At 41.0% G+C, this 26,268-nt stretch overlaps 1 protein-coding gene across 1 annotated transcript in view; it reads right to left on the bottom strand.

Annotated features, from left to right (window-relative positions):
- Nucleotides 1–26,268, bottom strand: part of CREB5 (cAMP responsive element binding protein 5) — a gene marked incomplete at its 5' end in the record, with an annotated part of 335,925 nt that overhangs the window by 46,841 nt on the left and 262,816 nt on the right. Inside the window, 1 exon segment of the mRNA XM_080818726.1 lies at nt 25,193–25,303. Within this exon segment, the coding sequence (XP_080674852.1) occupies nt 25,193–25,303 (111 nt within the window).

Genomic DNA, 26,268 nt, shown 5'->3' with positions numbered 1-26,268 from the left:
ATGTGTGCATATGCCTATAGACACATAAATATTTCTGAGAACAAACTCAGGAAGTGTATCCCATTTGGCTGCTTTCAAGGCTATAATCTACTCAGGGCTGAAAGGAGGACTTGCAAAGAGGTTTCAAAGAATCCACCCCCCAAAGGACACCCATGAAATTAATGCTAATTTTAATTTCTCAAAAATATCTTCTTGTGGTTAATAAAAGAAGCCTAGAATGGAAAAATTGGGAAACAAATAAGTATAAAGAAGAAAATGAATATCACTCATGTTTCTAAAACCTAAAGATAACTTTATGACATATTCCTTCCAGTGGTGGGGTGTGTGTGTGTGTGTGTGTGTGTGTGTGTGTATGTGAGAGAGAAAGAAAAAGAGAGAGAGAAAGAAGGGACACATTATCCAGACAGTATTATTTCTATTTTTTCCACATAGTATATTATTGTGATCTCCTGAGCATTTTCTTCTGACATTATTTGTGTTTTGCAAAGATGCTTTTAATTGTTGTACACCTCTGTACTCTTCCTTTATTACTGGGTATTTCCACTTCCCCAATACTTAAGAATAGCACTACAGTGAATATCCTTGATCATAAGCCTCTGAGTAGGTCTGCAATTATTTTCTTAGGACTAATTCTTTTAGGTAGAACAGATATCTTCAAGGCTAACACCTTCCAAGGGCTTGGTGCATCTTGCCAGATTGTTTTCCAGAAAGTGAAATCATATGTATGGCATATAATTGACATCCTCGTAGCCTATCTACTTTGATATTAAGTATGTTATAGAATAGCATCTCTTAAAACATTTTCCACTAAAATATAAAAATTTCCCACCCTCTAACTATTTCTGACAATAAAAAAGGATTTCCCCTTTTAAAAAAAGGACAAAGAGTGGAAGATAAACTCTAGTTTCTTTTTTCAGTGACCTACCAGGCTATGAGAAATTCTACTTATTATTTTAATTCTATAAAGGAATGAGAATACATTCATGACTTATTTAAGAAGATATACATTATCCTCAAAGAAGACATTGTAGTAGACATTGCCTCAAAAAGTTGTATGACTATCAATGTTTATTAGGCGAGTCATATTTTAAATGGGCTAGAACTGAGATTGCTATTTAAATTCCAAATATGAGGGGCGCCTGGGTGGCTCAGTGGGTTAAAGCCTCTGCTTTCGGCTCAGGTCATGATCCCGGCGTTAACCCACTGAGCCACCCAGGTGCCCCTATGTCATTTAATTCTTGATGAGACTATCAAATATTCCATTTCTACCCTTAAAAATTTCAGAATCTAAAAAAAAAAAAAAATTTCAGAATATGCACTCAAACAGATAGGTAATGAAAGATTCTATAGGGATAATTAGACCTAGGCTTAGCATAGTCCCGAAAGCTGAGGAAACCTGAAATTTCATTGCCTAATAAATTTGTTCCATAAAAATTAGATTTCAACTCATGACACTCAATTACATATTTAAAATGAGTATTTAATTTGATAATTATTACATACTAATTAGGTGTAAGTGTATCATGGAAAATGTATCTTCTCTGTGTTTAATTACCACATTGTAGAAACATCGAAATAAGATTTAATTCATATGTTTTAATCATTTCCTAATTAAAATATAAATAGGGGAACTACAAGCATTCCTAAACCCAATAAGAAAGAATTACATATCTTACATTAAGGCTCAAAATGTATTTCTTATACTTCTTATGTATCAGACACTTATGGTATAGACTTAAAATGATCAATATACAGCTATCCTCTTCTTTAAATGAAATTCATGAGTTTCCTTGTCAGAGATTTGCATTAGTCAAAAAGCAAGTCTAGACCATTCCATTCAAGATACCATTTTATATAAAACTCTAAGAAAAGCAAACTTAAACAATATTACTTTTAAGAAACTCATATATGCATGATAAAACTATTTTTTAGATGCTAAGGAATGCTGAGCTCAGATTTCAGGATAGTGGTGACCTCCAGGGTGAGGTAGGAGGATGGAATATGGTCTAGAGTACATACATAGTTACAAATGGCAGGAGATTTAGTTCGGGGGCTTTGTGGTGGGTTCACAGATATTTGTTATATCACTGTGCTTTGTAACATACATGTGCATGACATACATTCTCATTTTAAAAATAAAGGAGTTTATTTTCATTTGAAATGCAGTCTATTGCTATGACCAACAGTTAGGAAATACACTTGATTATTTGTATACATTGGTTTATTATTGTATTTTGGGTCTAATATATCTAGAAAAGATACAGGGTATTTTTTTACATTATGCACTTAGAAAAAAAAAGTGATTCATTGCCAAGAATGATGTCAAATTTCAGCTTTTAGCCAACTTCTTGGCCAATTGGATTCTACTTCTGAGACATGTAAAACTATTTATCTTGCACAAAAATCTGGCAACTGCATTAAACACTTCTTCTACTCATACTGATGTATTAGGTACCCCTAGCAACCTAATAAACACAAAATAACTTTAAAGATTGCCTTGAAAAATCAACTGATTCCATCATTATGGACACTTGTAATGAGATCCATAAAATGCAGATGACATCTGATAGAACTCAAAAACGATCATTTAAAGTCTATGTAATACTGGCATCTATGGTTTTCTGTTTTAACAAAGGCAGCATGCAATAAACATATGAAAACTGATCAGATTTGACCAGTGAACAAACTGCCTCACAGTTTGTAGTATCCAACGATTTCTTGTCCAAGAATAATTTCCTCCAAGTTAGTTGTGTTTAACCCACTTCTTCCAGCTGTCCCTTTAAGCAGGTGGACCCTCTAATGACTGGTTACCACCCAGTAGGGCTTGAAGCAGAGGAGGCAAGAGTGAGTCAGGTCAGAGGAGTGCCTTGTAAATCAGCCACATGCAGCACTGAGACATCCATCAGGGCGGTGTGCCCTTTCTACGCTGCTGCAGTCATGAAGTCATGGGCCTGCCATGGGGCTAACATATTATTAAAATAAATCACTGGCCTGGAGACTTGAGTTTAAATGCCAATTAACTCATAAGTAAATGGGAAGAGCTGACTTGTCTCATCCAGATCGCTGTTTGGGAAAGTTGCTGAAATTACCACTCTGTGTTGAGGCCTTGGTTTTCACAGAGGCTGAAATACCCAGAGAATAAGGGGCCAGCACATGCACCTTACAAAGCCAGGCTTAGATTCTGCTTACAAATGCCCCCTCCCAATGTTCTTCCTCAAGGACTGTTGCAACTGGCTCAAGATAGCTTCAGTAGAAGCATGAACTTTTAAGAGCATTAAATCCTCAACTGTTATAAAATATCATAACCACCTGTTCTTTGATTGCTTTCTTTGTTCCTGCACAGAAGTGGTGTGACATTGGAAGGAAAAAATGGCACTGTGATTTTCTTCCCCCCTTTTATTGTGTTGCTTTCCAGGCAGCATCTCTCAGGGACACAGAAGCTCATGATGTCCGGAGGGCCAGGACTCACAAACCACTCTGAAATCCTAATCGCATGCTGGGGCATGGGCAGGCTTCTTTTCCTCACTGGCATGCTGTAGTAAGTCAAGTCTGTTTGAGTAGAGACTTCCTTGCTCAGCAATATGCTCCAATGCCAAGTTCTAGGTTCATTTGTTCCATGGATAATGAAGTCTTACCTCTCAAAAATGGAGTTGACTCCAAAGCCTGCTCCAGGCAATTGAAGAGTCTTCTCCAGAACTCTGAGAGCCTTCTTGTTTCACAACAGTAAGATCTAGCACCTTGCCTTTCTTGGCTAGGGCATATTTTCTCTACTTTCAAAGGGTCATGCTCAGAAGGCAGGCTCTGCCCTCGAAATCACCAACTCTGGCTTTGAGGAAAGAGATTTCCCCTACCCACACAAGTTCTGTCTCCTGATGACAAGAAGAGTTATAATTTGGATTTCAAAGGAGTCTTACACATCTGTGTGCTTCCCTCATTCATAAAAATCTAAAATGCCTGCAGATCTAGGGATTTACCACTACATTTGGCTTGTATAGATCAGGACTTGCAGAGACGACCAAGAAAGCACTACAGGCCTTGCCTGTAGAAACACAAAACAAAACACCACACTTCAGCTCTTCACTGTCCCTGTTCCAAGTGACCTAAAGACATGTTATTAAAACATGGCCTATTAAGTCATTATTTTGTATCCTGCTTATCCAACGTAATCAGGTAACAAAGGATGATCCGAAGCCAGGCACATGGCCATAGGCCCAACTGGAATACATTCACTGACTCTGTCATATCTTTCTGGCTTTTCTCCTACAGGAACAGACATCATATACCACTGAGAGCAGAGATTCTAAAGGGGTTTTCCTGATACCTTCCAGGACCTTCTCCTGTATCCAGCCTGTTCCTTCAGGGAGGGATGCTATTAACAAATTAAAGGGCAAAACTGCTAAAGGAAGGCTGTTTTTTATGATGCATGACATGCTGGGAGGCTTTGATCTTTGTGTCATGCGAAGTAGGATCAAGCCATGCCTCACCATCATTTATAGCACAGGCCACAGGCAGCATGTCAGCTGCCTGGTCCAGTGGCTTGCACTTTGCCCAGAAGGAGAAACGGGGCAAAAAAAAAAAAAAGCCTGGTCTTCCTTGCCTGGGTGTCCAGCTTCAAGTTAGGGTTCAAGAATGTGTGTGTGTCTTCTCTCTGCTCAGCTGTGGAAGCAGAAAGGTAAGTCCCTCCACCATGACAGGCACTAGACAGCTGCCAGCCAGCCCATAGAACATTGCTTCCTCCCTCACTTAAAGGAAATTGGCTCTAGCTCCCTTTGGTCGGAATTCTGCCATGCTGCAGATAACAGTGAAGTTGCTCAGTTACTTTGCAGTTCTAAATGCTCCTTTCTTATTATGGGATTCTTTTTGACTTTACTCTTAACGAGGAATGATTGATGCATTCGTCATCTGTTATAGAAATGATACTGCTGAGAATATTTAAAATACAGACGATGAAAGACCACTGAATCTCTGACCAGGTGCTGCTGTGTGCATGCTTGTACACGTGTGCGTGTGCGTGTGCGTGTGCGTGTGTGTGTGTGTGTCCCTTTTCCTCTTCCTCTCCACCTGACCTTCTTGTTCATATAAGATTACCCACGTTGGCAGCTCTCAGATTATTTACTTACAGCAGAAGTAAGGAGTTCCAGAACTCCTTCAGGAAAGAAAATCTTATTTCTAATATGAAAAATTATAGAGAATATAGAAGCTTAGAAAATAAAGTATTAAAAAACAAATACAGCCCTTACTTGATTTTTTTTTTTAATTGTACTCTTTTTGAACTGGAACTGTTTTCTACACTGGACCCTGAAGCTTCTGGCTCTATCAGTCCCACTGCTACAGAATCCTAAGAAAGGTCTGCGAACCAGTAACGTTTTCTCAGGAGATTTCATTACTGAAAGAGCTCATTAGTAAAGACATTAAAATACAAATTACCTCATAAACTATTTAGTTGTGTACCCAGTGGGAGTGTGTACTTACTAGGGCCTGAGCTTTTCACAAACAGAGCTCATCAACTAAGCTTCATTAGAAACTGAAGGGGTCTTAAAAAGATTGGATAAGTCAGGAACCAATCACAAAAGGAGTGGACAGGAAAAAACCGCCTTCTGTAACACAACTGCTAAGGGTCATTAGCCCCTTTTGGGGAGAGTAGGTGATTCAAATACTCCTGTCTTGGGCCAGAATCTCCTCAGGTTCAATAGTTCTTACACCCGTGTTTCTCACAACTTACTGTGCTTCTAAGCCACCTGAGGATTTTATGAAAATGGCGGTTTGCATTTAGTAAGTCTGAGGTGGGGCCCAAGGTCCTGGATCTCCAGCAAGCTCTCAGGTGATGCTAATGCTGCAGGTTGAGGGACCCCACTTTGAAGAGCAAGGTCTCAGATTATGTAATTTAGGCACAAGACACAATTCAAGTAGCCTTCATGGTGTTAAAATGGGCGCTCCAGATGGATGCCACATTGAACATAATTTTCCTTGTTTCCCATAGTGTTGTGCTAGAAGGAGAAAGTTACAGGCCAACTTTCATTATAAGTGAGATTTCTTTCTCCTCATTTCACTAGTGAACTTATTTTTGCTCATACTCATGGTGAAACTTTCCTGTAACACTAAAACAAGGTGGGCCCATTGTAAAAATAGTTTTGAATCTCCTTAGAGACCAACTTCTTAAGAAAGTTTTACAATGACACTTAATAGTCAGATGGAAGGGTCAGAGATAGCTTTTCTTTTGCCTTCAGAATAGGAAATATTTAGTAAGGCTCTACAAATTCACATTAAGGCACTGAGCTAGCAAGGAGCTGAACTTCCTTAGGGAGCGCTCATGCAGGCTCTCAGAAGACGTACGTGTTTTAAGGTAAAGGGAAGAGCCACAGGGTCCTGTGAGCATGAAAACGGGAAACCTGAAAGCGTTGGACTGAGCTGTCCTCTCCAGCCTCTTAGAAAACAGCAGCCTTCGTTGCCCCAACAATCATGCCACTTCTAAAGAAAACCATCATCATTTTTCAGTGGTCAGATCAATGGCTGCAGGGGTAAGAGGGAAACTTCTCTCGTGTCTAGATGGTTCTGAGCCAATGCTAGAGCAGCGGTGTGCTTTGGCAGTGGGCACACATATGCTATGGGCCAGGGAGCTCTGCATTGCCACAGCAGGAACAGGTTTCTCAAGTTCACAGCAGGGGCAACAGCCAGAAGCAGTGGTAAGGGTACATCTGTTCCTTCTCAGCTCTCAGAATAAAGCTGGGCACTCCAGCGAGGATCACAGCACTAATGCAGTATGGACGACTGAAGCCGATTCTGAGCCTGAGCATAGACTCATGCCATGGGGCACTGACCCGCTTCCCAAATTCCATGCTTTCCTCTAGACCACTGAGCACATTGTTGAGAATACAGCCAAAGAAGAGCAAGTACCCCATTGGGTTATGGATGTAGATATAAGGCACATGAACCCTCAAACCTATTCCTGGTTCCATGGCTGTCGCTAACAACAAGGGAGGGACTCAGGACCCAGGCTGCTTCCCTCTACCCGTTCACTGTCATACTTTCAGCCCATCTCTGAAACACTAGTTAATGCTACCTAAATACTAGGTGTTTGCCAGAACTCGGTTGAAAGAGCTGTGTGGATGACACATGGACAGCTTTTGCCTTCCTCCAGAGAAGTGTGGGGACGAGAGCGAGGCAGGAGAGACGCCAAGGCAAAGGTTTAAGGGGATACTCATTCTCAGTGTCACGCAAATGTGTTGGAGCAGAGTCATGGTACAGCCCTGACCGGGAGTGCTTTTTTACATCGCACCCTGGGTGCCTCTCTGGTCTCTCTTGTCCTAGCCCTGCTTTTAAGCTTTAGCAATGGGCCAGTCTGCAGGCTACATTTATCAAGGGAGAGCTCTTTATTGAAAAGGCCAAAACAGTGCTGTTAAGCTTTACTATTCCCACAGACCTTCCATTGGAATTCGAGATCTGATTTTGCAAAGGTGAATCATGGGGTCTTGGATAGGTTTTGTTTAAGATTTAAGTAATCTTCAGATTACTTCCAGAAACTGTTATGGGCTGAATTTGTGTGTCCCTCCTCTGCCCCCCAATTCATACATTGAAGTCCTAACCTATAGTACTTCTGAATATAACCATATTTGGAGTTAGGACCTTTAAAGAGGTAATTACAGAAATCCTATGGGTGGGGTCTAATCCAATAGGGCCAGTGTCCTTCTAAGAAGAGGGGATTAAGACACAGATATACAAAGGAAGACCACGTGAAGAGACAAGGAGTATATGTGCTGCCGAAGCGAGCACGTGAAGAGACAAGGAGAAGGTGGCGATCACAAAGGTGAATGACCTGGTACAGAACCTTCCCCCTCAGAGGAACCAACCCTGCCGACACCTTGATCTTGAACTTCTTGTCCTCAGAATTGTGAGATGGTAAGTTTCTGTTGTTTGAGCCACCCAGTCTGTGGTGCTTTGTTATGGCAGCTCTAACAAACCAAAACAGAAGCAAATTAGTTTCCTAAGTGTTCTAATGTCCACTTCTCTGTTTTTTCTTTTTTCAAAAACATCCTTGATTACTATGGACCACTAGCCAGTGCACCTTAGGGTCTATTTTGTCATCCAAAACTCAACTCTCCTATAGCGAATGCCAAGCAAGAAAAAGCAATAGTCTGTGAGACGGGCTGAAAATTTCCCAAGTATATCATGATAGGTGAATGAAGATTGCAGGGGTAGTAACTCATGTTTTAGGAATCAGATATACTTTCTAGGTGGGCAAAAATATTAGAGATTGATAGTGCCATTGATGATGAGGAAGAGATTAAGGGCTCATTCTCTAAGAAGTAAACACATAGAATTGCTTCAATTAGCCCAGTCTTCTTCATAGGGGAGAGATTTAACCTTTCTCTAGGTCATCTCCATCACTCTGGTCTTTGGTTTCAATGCTAAAAAGGATCAATCAATGAATCAATTGCTCAGACATCAAAAAGTCACAATATATCAATCGAATGTGAGACCAGCACACAGCAGCTATTTTTAAGAGCTATGAAAATGTCACTATCTAAGTTCGTGGGAGATGCGGGCCTTTGCTAACGATGAATCCTGGGGACGCTGATTTCTGTGGTCACATGATCATCATTCTCTTGGTTTCTAAATCTAGTAATGGTGTGGAATAGCTATCATTGAGCTCACAGTAATAAAGAAGATAAAGTTCAAAACATACTTAATTCCAGAGGTATCGTGCTGTCATTTTAAAGAAGTAATACAACTTGACGAATAAAGGTTCACTCTACAAAAGGCTGTACCAGGGATAATTTCAGGGATAGGCTCCCCTCAGAGAGAAACATGCCTCCTTTCCTTCTCACTGAAGCCCAGTGGCTGCCTCCACAGCAAATAACAAGGGTTGTCCTTAGGGGGATGGGAGGGGAGTCCTGTCCCATACTACTCCGTTCTTTTCTCAACACATGGAGACAGGCTCTTTCAGATACATTACAGAATAAAAGGCTTTTGTGGGCAGCCCTGGGAAAGTAACCATCTCTGACATTTCTCGTGAGGAAAACTGTGTTTTGAGTTCTGAATGACTGACTTTTAAACACACTTTGGGAACACCACTCCTGTGTGAGAGTCAGGCCAGCCTTTAACAGAATTATTTGCAGAAGATCCACCTTGGAGTTCCAAAGGCAGCACTGAAAACCTTTTGAAATCTGCTCAAGCACTTTTGGTAACTCAACAACCTACAGTCAAACAGAAATCAGTTAATTTAAGAAGTGTGGAGAAAGTCCACTGTGTACCCAAGTAATATGTTCATAATGTCTTCTTGGTCTTGAGATGCTCAAAGCATAAAATCCACTTAGAATGTTGTCCTTCTGAATTTCTTTTTCCTGCATAAATATCAAACTACATTTAAATAAGGTTCAGAAATTATATATCAAATTATAATGGAAAGAAAATTTCTCCTTTTCTCCCAAACCATTCATGCCATCTTTCCAATCATCTTTCTGTTTTCTTTTTTTTTTTTTTAAGATTTTATTTATTTATTTGACAGAGATCACAAGTAGGCAGAGAGGCAGGCAGAGAGAGGGGAAGGGAAGCAGGCTTCCTGCTGAGCAGAGAGCCCGATGCGGTGCTCTATCCCAGGACCCTCATGACCTGAGCCGAAGGCAGAGGCTTTAACCCACTGAGCCACCCAGATGCCCCATCTTTCTGTTTTTCTAAAGCATTAGACCTCTGGAAGGGACCTACTGGCAAAGGATGAAGAAGAGAGCTTGGATTACTCCCCATTTTAAAGGAGATTCTAAATAGTCATCTGCAAAACTGGTTTTCCCTTTTTTTCACCCACCATTTTACACAATTTCTAAAGACCTCATCTCAACCTGAGTCTCAGCACACATCAGAATAGTTTTTTTATTAAGAAGATCTTTCTCTGTCACCCTCTCGAATCCTTCTCTTCCTGGATGGCTGGAAGATTTCCTTCACACAGTCCTGTGACTGGCGTTTCCCAAACAACAAAGTACATCATAATCCTAGAAATGGAAAGACAAGTGGCTTTTGTGATAAGCAAGACCTCAATTGCACTTTGTAGATGCTTCCAGCGGAGGAAAAATAACAAACACGAAAGGGAAGTGGTCATTGTCTGTAACTCCAAGGAATAAACGGCCAAGGATGAGTTTCATGAGATCTGATTGTACAATTCAGAGACTTGAATTTATATATGTACATAAGCATTTACTGATATTTTCATTGGCTCTGCCTAAGTCATCTGCCCCATAATACGCCTACAACTGCTTCCAAGCTCTCTCACCTATTCGCACATAAAAGCTGCTTTTTATAGAAGTCTCCAGTTTCCAGCCTACATACTGGCCAGTGATTTGCATAATCCTTAATACCCACCCCCCCACACACACCCCGATCCTTTTTTCAACCACCTAATGCAAACAAGATCTGGCTCAAGCTTCCCTAAACTAATCCATGCTAACACCATTTAGAAGGGAGACTATTCCGTGTAAGTTGGCACAGCCATTTTAAATAGGCTCCCCATTGTATAAACGGCAGTCTTAGTAGAAAGACATTAATGAATATGCCAGTGGGGAGAGCCCTCAGCTTCTCAGTTGCTTGCTGGACCCTAACGCTGGAGCAACTGTGCGAAACTTGAATGTTTTTTTAACCAGGTAGGAATTTAACTCCACCTTTCATCCTAAGAGCTCTTCAAGACCCAGATTAAAAGCAACAAGTTCATGAAGGTTTGGAGACGGGCCTGCCCCTCCAATTCTCCTTCCTAACACCCAATAATCAATGAGTCTCTCCTCAGAACTCAAGATACAGTTTTTCGGTAATTTTGTATGGTTCCTTCCTTGCCCATTTATATGTAAGTTATTTAGAGGCTAGCACTTGGTCTGTGCCTCTTTGCAAAGACCACAGGTATAGCATAATAAATGTTTCTTGCATCAATACAAACGTCCATATATAATTTTTTTTAAATGTTTTCTAATAGCTAATTTTTAAATACCATTTCTTCCCCAGCATCTCCAGGTTTGGGTTCATTCTGTTTATTCTCCCTGGAAAATTCTTCCCCTTCCATCAGTCCAATCTGCTCAGACCAGGGCCTTAAGTAGAAATTTCTATGATGATGGAAATGTTCCTTATCTCTGTAGTACAACATGGTAGCCACTGGCTAAATGTGGCTATTGAACGCTCAAAATGTAGCTATTTCAAGTCAGAACTGTATTTTCAGTTTTATTTTATTTTGATAAACTTAAATGTAAATGGTCACATGTGGGTAGTGGCTACTTCACTGGAGAGTGCAGGAGTTTCCTCCATCGGAGAAATCTTCCCTGCGGGCCCTTTTGGAAGCCTTACCACCACCACCCTGCAGGCAAATTAGGCACACGCTTTGTACGTGTCTTTACCATGGCATTTATCACAGTATCCTCAGTTGCCTATTTATTTATCTCCGTCTTGCTTTGGACTATAAGTTCCTAAAGCCTTATGTCTCATTCACAGTTTGATCCCCCCAAATCAAGTACAATATTGGCATTTTGGAGGTGCTTAATTTTGAATAAAGGGATGAACAGATGAAAGGAATGCTCAGCGGACTGAGCTTTATATGTAATAAATCTATAAAACAGATCTCTTGGAACTAAGTGAGCTGGGAACTAAGAGATTAATGGTGGTGATGTGGCAAATTATCTTTGTCTGAGGAACATGCTCGGCTTTTTAGCTTATCTTTCCTTACAAACACAGGCACTGTCTTTGCATAACTGGAACTTAGGAACAACCCTCTTGTAGAGCCCCCGGTCATTAAGCCATGACTCTGCCCAGACTTGCTCTTTAAGAAAATTCCCAGGAGATAAAGTTCACTGCAATGATGGAGTGAGATAAACATGCTTTTGCTGTGATCCCATGTTCTCACATACCCCATACTGGCTTGCAGAACAGCTGGACTCATTCATCAGATTTGAAAATAATCAGGTCTTCACACTCCGTTATCACGGGTATGGTTGTTCCAAAGGGTATGCTGGCAAAGAGCCTTCTTAACAATGTCCTCGAGACTCAACTACCTTCACCCAAGGGACTGAAGGACTCTTTCTCTCCTTCACTAGCACTTCTTCTAAATGCACTCACAGAGCATAAGGGATGCTCTCATTCGAACCAGTAATGACTCTAGGTGTTTTGGAAAAAATTAAATGCCAGAAGTTGGCATGGCACTGCTCGTGTCATTTTAGGGTACCTAGCTGAGTCTCATGGCTAGACGTATTCCAAATATTTGTATAATTTAAAGTAATTTGTACAGACATAGTAAAAGTCTATTTTAGGCAATGGAATTTAATATATATTTCTTGGTGAGCCTTTGGTCTTTCGTGTAATTTCAGCTCTGATACTTTAATGTTATAAAATGTTTTCATATTCATGTGTTTGTGAGCTGACAAACCATAAAACAATAGCATGTGTTTGAAATACGAAAATATGCCACACTGAACTCTGTTTTCTAAAATAATTTTTTAACTATTTTCAAACAGTTTTTAAAGTTATCTTCATTTTTACATGTTTCAATTAGTTGGTGAATTTGAAGCAACAGCTGTATAACTCCCATGGGTTTCTACATCCAAGTATCTATAAAGAGCCCAGTAATTTAGTGCATTAATCAAAACTAGGAGTTAAATTCTAGAACTCAGTTTACCACAACTTTGCCGAATGATCAAAGGTAAGGTACTTAATCTCTCTTAGTTTCAGTTTACTATGAGACTATGGACTTTGTACAAGTATGTTTTAAACATCATGAATTAAACCAATAAAAGAAAAAGAAGTAACCTTTGAAGCAGGAAAGAAAAGGGGGGGAGGGAATAGAGGGAGCGAGTGAGAATACTATGTGCCAGTTACTGTGCCCAATGATTGCCCTGTATTACCTCATTTAATCCTCAAAACAACTCTCTAAGAGAGGCCCTCCCATTATCCCCCATTTTATAGATGAGTAAATGAAGAACAAAAAGGTCAGGCAACTAGGATTTCAAGCTGGACAGTCTTATTCTTGGGTCTTTGCTCATAACCAGTGCTTCATTCTGCTACTCAGAGAGAGAAAAAAAATTAAGAACCATCTTATTCTTAATTCCCTTTGAGAGCTGTGGCTCCACGGAGAGACTAGTGTGATAGTCTATATGAAAGGTGTGAAAATGCTCTGCAGACCTTAAAATATGAGCTAGAAGTCATTATTCACATTATTACTAACAACCAAGACTTGATCTTTTCCAGTTTAATGTTCAAGGTTTCAAATATGAAAAAACAACCCTCAGATGCCATAACTGACAGTAATTTGAACTTCTGCCGGGACCCAGATTTGTCCTGCATTTGCTACAGCTCTGGGTGGGGAGAAAACAGTCAGTCTGGCCCTCCATTCAGGGTCAGGATTACAATTTGGTTTTGTTCTCTGCTTGTCGCCCTGGGTGCAGGAAATGATGGGCCACAAGCGGGAGGTGGGGGGGTGTGGTTTGAAGAGTCACAACAAAGCCAGGCAAAACTGCTCAGGAATGTCAGAGGCCTACTGTTTAACAACAACAAAAAAGGCCTAGTGCGTAGTTGATGGTAATGATAAACATTTGTCAACTGATTCTCACTGTGTGCTTCCACCCCTGCTAGAATCCAGTCGCCACTTTGTTTTTAGGTTGCCAAAGCATGGAAGGGTGGGACCCCAAAGCTAGGTTTAAATCCTTGGTCTGTCATTTGTTGTGATCTTGGGCAGTTCATTTGCCTATAAAAACAGGGGGATGATTTTTATAGGACAGGTGTGAGAATTAAGTCAGATAATACATAGAAAGGCCAAATGGAAGTGCTTGACACAGCGCCTTGCTAAGTCTTCACTCCATGGAAATCACATAGTTAATATGGCTTGTGATCAGAACTCAATGCATGTTTGATATTATATAATTAGTTATTCATATTCGTTCATTTGACACAGGGATATTCTGTGCCAGCTATGGGCTAGATGTTCAGAGCCCTCCCTTTGGGGAGCCTAGGCACTAGTGAGGAGGTCATAGTCTGGTTACCAGAAGACTCACTCAACCTTAAAATAATACTCCATTAATATCATCCCATGGGACTTACAGCTCTTTCATATTCTCTGTTTAACTTTCTTGCTTGAGAATGGAATCAGCCACATTTAACCATCCAGTCATGATGATAAAGTTTAATCAATATAAACCCATCCTCTTATATAGCGACTGGTGAAATAAAATGGTCAGAGGTTGATTTCTCATAAATGGGATAAGAGCAGGAGCCATATAATCCTACCTCAGGTAATTGTGAAAGACACAAACATATCTTTAGTTTATTTAAGGTACTCAGGTATCTATTTAAATAAACAAGGGCTTGGCTAGATAAACAGAAAATGTGGAAGAGCCACATTTATATTCCTAGGGAAGCCAATATGAAGCTGAATAGTTACAAAACCCAGAAAACTTAAGGAAGATTTTTAAAAACCCTCAAAACTGTGCTTCCAAGCAAAAGAGTTGTGTAAACAAATGAAACAAACTCCTCCCCCCAAAAAACTACTGAATATATTTTAAAGTATGCATTTTAAGGTCTTAGAAACAAATGTATAATGAGTGAAATAAGGTAGGAAAGCCAGCTAGTTAATAAGGATTTGAAAAATACAGTAGAGGGAGGACAACCTGCTGCATCCTTTCCCCCTGGATTCCAATATTAGTCCTAATTAAGGAAAATTGCTGTAAAGTACACAAGTGCATCAAAGATGAAAATTGACTAGCCAACAAATATAGAAAAAGACATGCAACATGACCCATAATGTAAAACATACAAACAAAAACTGGCAAAGATTTTCTTAAAAGTTGATAATGCTTGAGGTGCCTGGGTGACTCAGTCGGTTAAGCTTCTGACTCTTGATTTTGGCTCAGGTCATGATCTCAGGGTCCTGAGACTGAGCCCTGTGTTGGGCTCCATGGTCGTGGGAGTCTGCTTTGATTCTCTCTTTCCCTTTCCCTCTGCCCCTCCTACCCGCCCCCCACCCCCAGCACATTCTTTGTCTCTTTTTCTCTCTCTAAAGTAAATAAAGAAATCTTTTTTTAAAAAAAATGATAATGCTGAACACTTCTGAAAATGCTCCTGGATATCCTCTTGTATTAAAGATAGGAATGAAAATTAGTGTAAATTTTAAGAAATTTGGCCATATATATATAGATATATATATATATGTTTAATTCTCTTCGACTTCATATTCCTAATTCTGGGAATCTATGGTTTTTAAAATTTATTTTTATAATCAAAGGGTGTTTTCTAGTTGAGAAATTCTAAATATCCAGAAATAGAAATAAGGGAACTGTTAAAATTTGTATGTGACACATGTAAGATAAATATACAATTATTAAAATGTTTTCAAAACACACTTGATATGGGAAAATGCTTATAATATGTGAAATTTTTAAAAAACAGGATATAAAGTATATATTCAGTATGAACCTAATTTTTGATATATTATATATACGAACAGGGAAACAAGAATATTTTCATTTTAATGTATCTCTAAAAGTTTGCCATTATCTATTAATTTTTGACCAAAAGTACACTGGAATTCATGAATTAATTAATTTATTCATTAAAATATTTTATTTATTTATTTGTCAGAGGGAGAGAGAGAGAGGGAGCACAAGCAAGGGGAGAGGCAGGCAGAGGGAGAAGCAGGCTCCCCACTAAGCAAGAAGTCTGACATGGGGCTCTACCCCAGGACCCTGGGATCATGACCTGAGCTGAAGGCAGATACTTAAGTGACTGAGCCACCCAAGTGTCCCTGGAATTCGTGAATTTATGTATTAAAAAAGTACTCAAGTCTTGGGCCTACATCAAGGGGATTTCAATACTTAAGTATCAAAACGCCTTAATATAAAGCCACCTAACTGTCAGGAGGGGCCACAGTGGGCCTTGAGGGCTGGTACAGAGCTTCCCTGCAGAGCTGCACTTGGCTGTGGGTGGCAGAGTCCCAGGTACCAACCAATGCAGGGATTTGGGGAGTTGTGGGAAGGATTCTCACCTGCTCAGATATCTGTCTCCCACCCACTTTTCATAGGTCCTGAAATTCTATCACTGTGAATCAATCATCTAAGTTAAGTCCTACCTTATCCCTGGAACTTAAGGGAAAAAAAAAAATCCACAGTGTGGGGCGGGGTGATATATTAATTTACAGTAACATCCCCATCTAAATTAGTTGACCAGACTTTCCCTTGTTCATTCTAGCAACAAACATTTCCTGGGCACCTAGAACATTCGGGAGAGATGCCAATGGGGACAAGGAGCTGAATCAATTTGGCCTCTGAGCTCTAAGGGATCATAGGCTGGTCGTGAGGCCAGAACGCAGACAATGATACATAATAAAGCTCCAGAAGGAAGAGATAAATAAGGTACAAATGGAGTCCACCCTTGAGTGCAGAAGGCATGCAGAAGAATTGCACCCAACCTGAGGAAGCTGAGAAGACTTCACAGGAAAGGTGCATTTGAGCTGAGTCTTGGGGGGGAATAAAAAAAAAGGAGGAGTGAAGTTTGCAGAGGCGAAGGAAATAAGATAGGAGAGGCAAGGCAGCCAGAGAGAGCCAGAAGCCTCCAGGAAGGTGCCAGCCTCCTGGGAGGGGCTCTCAGAGAGTGACCCTGGTGTGCAGAGCTGAGTCAGGCAGGACAGGCTAGAAGGGACACAGGTCCAGACTGAGCCCTCGAGTACCATGGAAACACAGGCGCGTTCCCATGCAAAGTGCCAAAAGGGAGAAGGATGTTCCAGGAAAGGGCACAAGTGAAACACGTGCCAGCTCTGAAATTCTAGCCCAGTATGCTCCTGTTCCCTCTTCCACTTCAGATCCTGGCTGTCTACTGGAATCACGTTATGCCTTGCCTCTCTGGTTGCGCTTTTAATCTCTACAATCCAAGGCCACAATCGGATGAAAATCTTGTCCTCCTTAAACACGTCTTCTGTTCTGGTGACTGTGAATACCATTTCAACACACAAATACTTGCTGTTTGGTTTTATTGTGTGGGACTTAACTATTCTGAGAAGCTAGTGATTCATCTTATTTCTACCAAGGCAAACACAACAGTCAAACAGTACACCAGTACCATAGTACGGCTAGCTTTTCAAACTAACAGGGGAGAAAAAAGACAATTTTAAAAGGATACAAGGAGGGAAAATGTACTCTTTGTTAGTTTTTTACTCGAAGATTAAATTCTCCCTTTTATTTTTTAAGAAAAGAAATGTCCCAAAACTTTAGGGAAACATTACTTCTTCCACCCATTCCCGTGTCCCATCTCCCATCACATTCAAAGCACAAATTTTCTGACAGATTTTCTGTACTTGCCACATAAAATGCCAAATCAAGACAGAGCCATCAGCCCAAAGGGCAAAGTAAACTTTCATTATTAGTCGTGCTGGCAAAAATCTTGGAAAGATACACAAATTCCAAGAAAAGAGCAAAATATATCTCTGCAAAGCAGAACTTCCCTGTAACAAGATTTGTAAGATTTCCTCACCCCCCACCCCGGCCCCGGGCTATTCTAACAGAAACTGAACTTATTTGTACAATGTTCCAAAGCAGACAGGGACACACGCACACGCACACAGATACACAAAGAAGACGTGCCTGAAAACTGTCTGAGAGGGGGTGTCCCAAACCGGACCATGTGCGGTGTCCTTGCCCAGATGCATCTGACTTCAGGCTTGGGAACATTAAACAAACACAAAAACAAGACCCGGCAATGCGCGTGCTGGGCTGGATGACAGAGGCGGCGAGCAAATATTGGGATTGTGTTTCACCTATTGCCATGGTTACCAAAACAGGGTGGATACGGACAGAAAGAGAAAGAAATCAAACTGGGAAGACAATGCATCCCAGGAGAATGTCTGGATGTGTGTATGAGGAACTTGCTGGGGAGGGTAGTGGGGGAGCAAAGAGAAGGGATCCGATGGAAAGGGGCGTTTCAATACCCCTTTGTGTTGTGTGAGAAGCCAGCTCAGTCAACTCTCTGCACCGGCACAATACAGACCTCCGAAGGCCCATGAAGATCCCCACAGCCCAAGGAACTCGCAGAGGAGATGTGGGAAGTTTAGTTTTGCTTGGTGGCAGACAAGATCGGGGCAGTTTGTCCTCAGCACGAGGAGATGAAATACTGGGTGTGTATCCACACTCTGGATGATGAATAAGAACAGCTTAGTGGTATCTGAGAGGGAGACCACCAGAAGAGACTCTTAACTACAGGAAACAAACTGAGGGCTGCTGGAGGGGCGGCGGGTGGGGCAATTGGGTAACTGGGTGGTGAATATTGGGGGGGGCACGTGATGGAATGAGCATTGGATGTTATATGCAACTGATGAATCACTAAATTATCCCAACTGAAACTAATAATACACTATATGTTAACTAACTTGAATTAAAAAAAAAAAGAAGAATTGCTTAGTAGTATCATGTCAAGACCTGCCCCTTCCTCCCCCTACTCATTCGCAAGAAGAACCATAGAGAATTGGGCCCATTCTTTTGGGCAGTCTGATGGTTAGCTTCAGTTCCCAGTTGACATGATATAAAAGGGAAAAGCTGATTGACCCTCTTCTCCCAGGTACTTTGCCTCGCTAACCAAACTGCAGAAAACACTTCAGGAAACACTCCCCTTAGAAAGCTCGCTATCACAGCAGCTAGCAGATGGCTTTCCTTGTCAACTCCTGACTGACACAGGAAAGTGAAGTTCCATAAAGTTGAAAATCCAGAAACTGAATTTTAATTCCTTTTCTTTCTGCTAATTAGCTATGTGACCTGGGAAAAGCTACTAACTTGAACTTCAGGCCTTTTTTCCTCAAAGGGAAAGGATTTTGCTGAAATAATCTCCAAGCTCCTTTCCTTCTTTGGAATTTGGTGATTCAGAGGCAATCAATAATCTCTCAAATTCCTATTTTCAAAACAAATATAATCAAATGCATAATCTTATGTATTTGAAGTTCTGATCAGCACATGAAATATAATTCTGTAGGAATTTATTGTGTTCTACAGAAATATAAACAAGTGGTTGCTAGCTCTTGTCAAGGATCTGATAATTGAATCATTTAGATGTCACCCCCAAAATGGCACAATATATTCCTAAAATGTAAATTTCCTGTAGTTTAAATGAGCAAAGTGGCAATGGATATGAATGTGTATACTCTCAGCCGACAGAAAGGAGTTGGAACTTCTTTTGCTGTTAGAGAACTACTGCTGCTTTTAACTCCTTAATAACCATAACTAAGCTCACCTTCAGCATTTGTCCTGGCCAGAGAGAAATATGGATCAGCCTTCTCTCCTGTGTTTAGCCGATGAGAACTAGAGAGTCTAATGGGCGTAAGCGAAGAGGTAGCTGGGCCTGGGCTATTCATCTGAGCCTCATCTTCCTTTTACCGTTGAGTTTTGTTTTTTAAGAACTTGCTTCTACTCAGGACAGGTTACCACAGGGACACCTGGGAAGACATGATGAAGTAGAAACGGGACAAAACCCACAAGAAGACTCCGGTGCAGGGCCTGGTTATGCCACCAAACGATGCTGGAAAAGCCACTTAACTTTTCTGTGTCTATGAAATGAGGATAGTACTATTTCCCTGTTGACCTTACAGGGTTGCCACAAGGCTCTGATGATACCCGAATATAGAAAGCTTTGCAATTTGCAAAGAGCTCTATTAATAGAAACCCATAGGGTGATCATCGCTCCCACTGGCAAATCATGACGGTTTAGAGCTAAGACCAAGAGCCCAGTGCCTGGGTTCCCATCCCTGCACATTTTACCAGCTTGTAGGTTCTTCCCTAAGTTACCTAACTTCTCAGTTTATTTATCTGTAAGATGAGAGTAAGAACAGTATTCTCCCTCATGAGACTGATATGAGGATTAAATGAGAAAACATAAGATGCTTAACACAGCTTCTGCCACATATACAAGTGCTTAGTTAATATTAACAGTTACTATTTTCTACCAGGGTGTTTTAAGAGAGCAAAGTGCCTTTAACAGGAGACCCGCTGCTCATATTAGTGAGGGCGTAGATTTTTGTTGCTGTCTTTGTTGTCATGGAATTGTACATAATTCCTGCTCATCTGGGTATGGGACAGTGGTTTTTCACAGAAGCGAGGGAGGAGGATTCTGAAAAAAGTGGCCACTTGGCTCAGGCCATCCTCATGTTTTGATCACTGGTTACAGGGACACATGGCTATTGGCATGATTCAAAAGTTAATGAGAGTTTCTTTAAAGTCAACAGTATTTCCTGCCTCACCACAAAGCTTCTGAGAAGCAGACAGCTCATTCATTCACTGGTTTTGTTTTTTGTTTTTTTTTTATTCCTGGACTTTTAGGAAGTGAAACTGGGGATGATTAAAGCAAATAGGCAAATCGCAGAGCGGCATTTCTTAGGAGAGTCAGGGAGATGTTACCTGGAGACTGTCTTTTCATGTGTATAAACTTTCCAGGCAACTCCATATGGAGCCAGGCTCCTCTGTGATTTATCTGTTGGACAGTGGGTGGCCAAGGGGCACCGTAGGCAAACAGTTATCCAGCTCGATAATTAGGGAGAGGAAAGGCAAACACAAACACACCCAGGTTGACATTCAAAACAAAGTGGAGATTGAACCACAGATTGCGCCTTATACCACCCTAGTTCTTGTCTGCCTATCTGCCAGCAGAAAACCAGGGGCCAAGAAAAGAAGCACTGTTAATAATTTATCAGTACAGCTGATGAAAAAGGCACCATGCTGCGTAGAAACCTGACAGTCTGAACTAGGGGCACAGCTTTGTGTTGAGATGACGGCTTGATTTCCCTAAGTTTTTATTCGCCTTTGGTGCTCTCACTTATGAAAGAAGGAATTTGGGCAAGGTCTTCACTAAGTACCTTCTACCTCTAAAAGCCTTTGACTCTCTATTTTTTTTTTTTGTTTATTTGTTTCTTTCATTCACTCATTAATGCACATATTTATGGATCTATTCAATAAATTGTAAACCTCACTATAAATGAGTTATTGACAAGTCGACAACTGAAATATAGCACAGTTAGCCTATCACGATGGAAGAAATAGCACTTAGTATTGATCCTTCTCAATTCCTGGGAGGTCAGTGTTATTCCACCTTCTGTTTTCTAAGTAACAGATATATTGTTTTTCTCTCAAGGAAAAAAACCAAAAAAACATGCTGGAGGTTGTTTCCAAATATCCTTCAAAGAAATCAGATGTAGTCAAATACTCTTTCTTTCTTTTTTTTTTTTTTAAGATTTTATTTATTTATTTGACAGAGAGAGAGATCACAAGTAGGCAGAGAGGCAGGCAGAGAGAGAGAGGAGGAAGCAGGCTCCCGGCTGAGCAGAGAGCTCAATGCAGGGCTCGTTCCCCGGACCCCGAGATCACGACCTGAGCCAAAGAGAGAGGCTTTAACCCACTGAGACACCCAGGCTCCCCTCAAATACTCTTTCTTAGTTGATTACTTAGCTTAGCACTTATCTCACTTTATCTTCTCCTTCGGAGACCCACCTTTGCCCCTTACCCACTCCATCCCACCCCCACTTCCACTTCTACTGTTTGGTTCCTTCTCCTTATTTTAATTCAACTCAACTCAACTGATCAAATTCAGTTCTCAATCATGGGGCCTCTCTTAGTACAAGGAACCTTCATGATGCAAGGGTTAACCTCAAGGTGCTCCAGATCAATCCAGTAAGAATGCCCTGGACATTCAGTACTATCAACCGCCCCTCGTCTTCTCCAGGTTATCTGGAGGTCTAAACCTCTAAACGGGAGGTTCTTGCCATCCTTATCTCCCATTTTGTTGTCAATATAAATGAACCCCGAAGATTTTAGTATAATCTACTGGTTGCTGTTACCGGGAAGCTATAGATATTTTTATCTAAAGGGTCAATATTGTGATGAAAAAGCTTTGTCAGTGGAGTCTGAGACGTTAGTTAGCCTTCGCTATGTGATGCATCATTGGGCCAGTATTTTTAAACCTCTTGGAGCTTCAGTTGTCTCAACTATAAAATGGGGACAACAGCCCTGTCATGGCACTGTCCTGAGGGCAAAATCAGGTCTCAGGTATACATACTTTCTTGGTATTAACATTCCCTTGGCTTCCCTAAGTTTGCCTATACTGAAGGTTGGGTATCCAGTGACCTTCCTTTCTAGCAGACCCCACTTTCATGGAAGATACCCAATGATCTCAGGAATCCGGGAGGAAGAACCCATTGTTTTGGGTGGTTAGAAGCAGCTAAAGTTCTCACAGTTTTAATTCTCCTCTGACCTCCAAGACAAAATCCAATATGCATATATTCACTTGTATAACATGAAGCCATAGGTTTGTAGCCTTGATTCTTCAGAAAAAGAATCCAGAAGTCTCAATTAGAATCTGCCAGAATCATGACAGTACCAGCGTGGACAGCTGTGCCTTCAGTCCACTGAAGTCCACTGCCTGATGTCCACGTACATTCAATCAAAAAAGAGCACCGTGCTACTTGATTTGGGTTTCCCAGATTATTACACTGTACAGCTTACTGGGGACAGTTATTTTACTCTCTTCCACCATAGAAATGACCAATTTGTGGCAAGAAAGATGGATGCATCCTACTGAGCAATCACTATTCGGACAGCTTCTAACAAAGCTGTAGAGTTAAAGCAGTCCTGCCTTAAGCTTTTGTCCACCTCCAGGACCTCCAAGTTTCACCAGAGATGCAGGATGATGGCTTTTGTCAGTGGTCAATAGAGAGTGTGAAATAGACACTCTGACACCAACGTCCCCAGGAGAATAGGTCTGCAGTGTTGTGGTGTGGGCGACACCCTCTCTGGCCACTCTCTGGTTTCTTGTGTGCTCTGAGAACACACCCCGCAGAGTGCATTCATCACAATAGCCCATGTGTGACCTTTGGAAAAGTCCTTGAAAACAGTGAAACAGGAGTCTTAGTTGAAATCTGGAATCCATTCCAGTCTTACACAGGAAGAAAATTAGGCATAGAACAACAAAGCCCATAGTTCAGAGAAACCTGGGGAGGCTCTGGCTGACATTAAAATCATGGAAGACTTTTTTTTTTCTCATTACTTTGTGTTTTGTAAAAGCTTTTCATCTGAGCAGCCCAAAGCTGCTAGAAAATACTGCCGGTTAGTAGAAGGCAATAACTGGTTTCTCCAGTGAATAAAGCAAGCGGAATGAGAATAGAAATGCTGAGTAATGTATTGAAAGCCAATTACTAAACACTTTTCTAGGCTACTAAGTAAATGCTAGTTCTCCAAAATGTGAATGGCCAATACTACCATTTTTCCCCTTGGAATAACGGATTGGCAATAATGGTGTCAGGGTTGGGAGCCCAGGACAGAGACAACAACTATGCTCCCTAAGCCTTAACTCCAAGATAGAGTTCATTAACCGGGACATCATGGATCTGGAAAGACACATCCATCCACCCAGAGCATGAATCAGCAGAGTTGTGTGCTTGCTCAGTAAATTTAACTCGGCAAACATCTGTGGGGAAACACAATTTTATAGGCACAGAACAATTTCCTTTTGTCTCCAGCTGATATTATTCACAATAAGTGGCCATATGATGTGTTTTTCTTTCATACGTATAAATAATTATAAACCTGTACTCCCTTTGGAAGCATTCTCCTTCTTTGCCAGTGCAAAGAGAGGGGTAGGACATTTCTGAGTCAAGCGGTGGCAGATAATCCAGTGAAAATCCATTGGCAGGGAAATTTGGTTTGGAACTATGTGTAAGAATCCACCTAAAGTTTGTCTGGGAGGTCCCTCAAAAGGGATACAGACCCCGGACCAAACAGGATGATTCAGAAATAATCCAGCTGGGGGAGTAGCATTGGATGCTCAGACCCAGAACACTTATTCATACACATGAATAACTTAATTTTGTTTTTTTCTTAAGTACCTTCAGTTTTTTTTAATTTTCCTTTAAAAAAAAAAAAAGAAGTAAATGGCATTACTCTGGTCTCTAAAACAGATGCCAGTTTGAACTTCACTCTGCCAGCAAGTATTTGGTTTGGCTCTGCAGGGCTTGAGTTGAAAAAATATTTGCCAATTCCAAAAAGATTTAACGAGCTTTGCTGAAGATGCTGGTGCCATCTGGCATGTCACAGGGACTGTGGCATAGCAAAGAGAACTCTCTTAACCACAGATTTTATTTGCCCGAGGTAGCCAACACTGGGGATTCAGGCGCTTCCTTGAATCAAGGAGCTGAAAGACAAATGAGTAAAATTTCCAAGAGAAAGTGACCAAAGCAGGCGTCAAAAAAACTTGCTGCCATTGAAAATGAAGTCACCTGGTTTTGGTGGCTGATTTTCAGAACTGTCAATAACATCCTCATACCAGCCACCAGACACGGTCCCCAATGCTGTCAGTCAGGAAACCAAATAAATCTCTGACTTGTAGCAAAGCTACCCTGATCCAATATCAGATCTAAAAACTTTGCTACAGCATATTTTGTTGCCATCTGAGACCTTACTAATTGTGGCGCCAGAATTTAACTATATGAAAATTGAACAACCCACTTCAAGTAACTCTCCTAAATACAGCCAGCAAATTTACTTTATATTGCAAAGATGGACATGCATTGCTTTTATTAATATTTGATAGAACATAATGCATAAATCTTTCACTGTGATTGGAAAGACTGACCTTCCTGTACATAAATCTCAAATGTTAAAAGTCACCGAAAGTTGTCACCTGAAATCATGTATTTCAGTAAGAGGTGCAATTACCCTGTGCACAAACAAGGATGTGATCCTTTGAATTAGTGTCACGTCTGACAACTATAACAAAAAATGAAAAATATTTCCGTGCTAGTGTGTGCTTAAAAATCACATGTCTGTTTTCACGGATATGGAGACAGGAAGAGTGACGGTGAAACTGTGACCACCTTGAAGAAGAGACACTCTATTGTTTTTGTTAATTTCACGTTATGAGAAAACATGCACCTACTTGAGTGTATCCTACCTTAACTCCTATGGATCTCCCCAAACTCCTATATGTCCCTTTCACTGAGGCTGATCCAATGCTTATTACATGGTCATCTGATGCCAAGATTCAATAACAAATATCCTCAAAGAGAGAGCCAAGTACCGTATTGCCTTTCCACGGAAAAGACCTACTCACTGAAACAATGACGGAGCCGTCTACCTGACTTAACTGAAATTTGGAAGTCAGAGTAGAGATCAAAAGAAAAACTCATGAAATTAAAAAAATGATGATTATAATTGTTACTTACCATTTTGGCTTCTGAATGCATTGGCTGGACCTGGGGAGAAGCACAGGGGTTGCTCAGATTTGGACCTTGCATTCCCAGGAGGTTGGAGTTCACGGACATCTGTCTCTCCATCTAAGAGAAAGGAAAGCAACAGAATCAGAAGTCTAAAAAACGCGGTCTAGGTCCCAGACAAAGCTGCATTTCTCTTTCAAGTGGGTCATTTAGAATTTCTTTGAACAACTCCAGAGAAAGACTGTGGTTTGGGGAAGGGTAAGTAACACACTTCTGAGCCTTGAACTCCAGGACATCAAAGAATTAATCCAAAACTGTGCCTGCTATAGGAGATGCCCCATGCCAACGAGAACCATGTTGTCATGGTACATTTACAAACAAAAGTATGGAATATTTCCACTTTTGCAAACACTCCAACTGCCACGAGTCATGCTTCTTTTTATAACTGTAAAAAATAATGTATGCATAGAAAAATGCTGCAAGGATATATACCAAATGGTTATCTCAGGTTATGCATGGCTTTTCTCCCCCCCTACATTTTATATGAAAACATGAATCATTTCAGCAATAAGAAAAACATTAAATTAACTTAAAAAGTAATGCTCCCGAATATGCTGGGTCTTCTTGCCACTGTAACTTATAAACACAATCGAGATGACCAAGAGCCGGGCGCCTGGGTGGCTCAGTCGGTTATGCGTCTGCCTTCACCTCGGGACATGGTCTCAGGGTCCTAGGATCGAGCCCCACGTCAGGCTTCCTGCACAGCGGGAAGTCTTCTTCTCCCTCTACCTCTCTCTCTGTGCTCTCCCTCCCTCTTTGTCTCTCTCTCTGTCAAATAAATAAATATAATCTTAAAAAAAAAAAAAATGACCAACAGGTATCTGAGCTGTTGCCCCTGGCTCACCTCCCCTTCCCTGTTAACCTCGTCATGACACTACACAGCAGCAGGTTTTGGCCTCACAGGCGAGGCCTTTGGGGGGTGAAGAAAGCAGGTGAGGGTACCGTACCACACATGATGGACACTGTCCTACTGGCTTGCCTAGAACTAACATCATTTCAAACATCTGCATGAGTTCTGGCCTTTT

This window comes from Martes martes, assembly GCF_963455335.1.
Source record: "Martes martes genome assembly, chromosome: 11".
NCBI lineage: Eukaryota > Metazoa > Chordata > Mammalia > Carnivora > Mustelidae > Martes > Martes martes.
The sequence above is the reverse complement of the archived record's forward strand: the minus strand, read 5'-3'. Positions and strand labels throughout refer to the sequence as shown.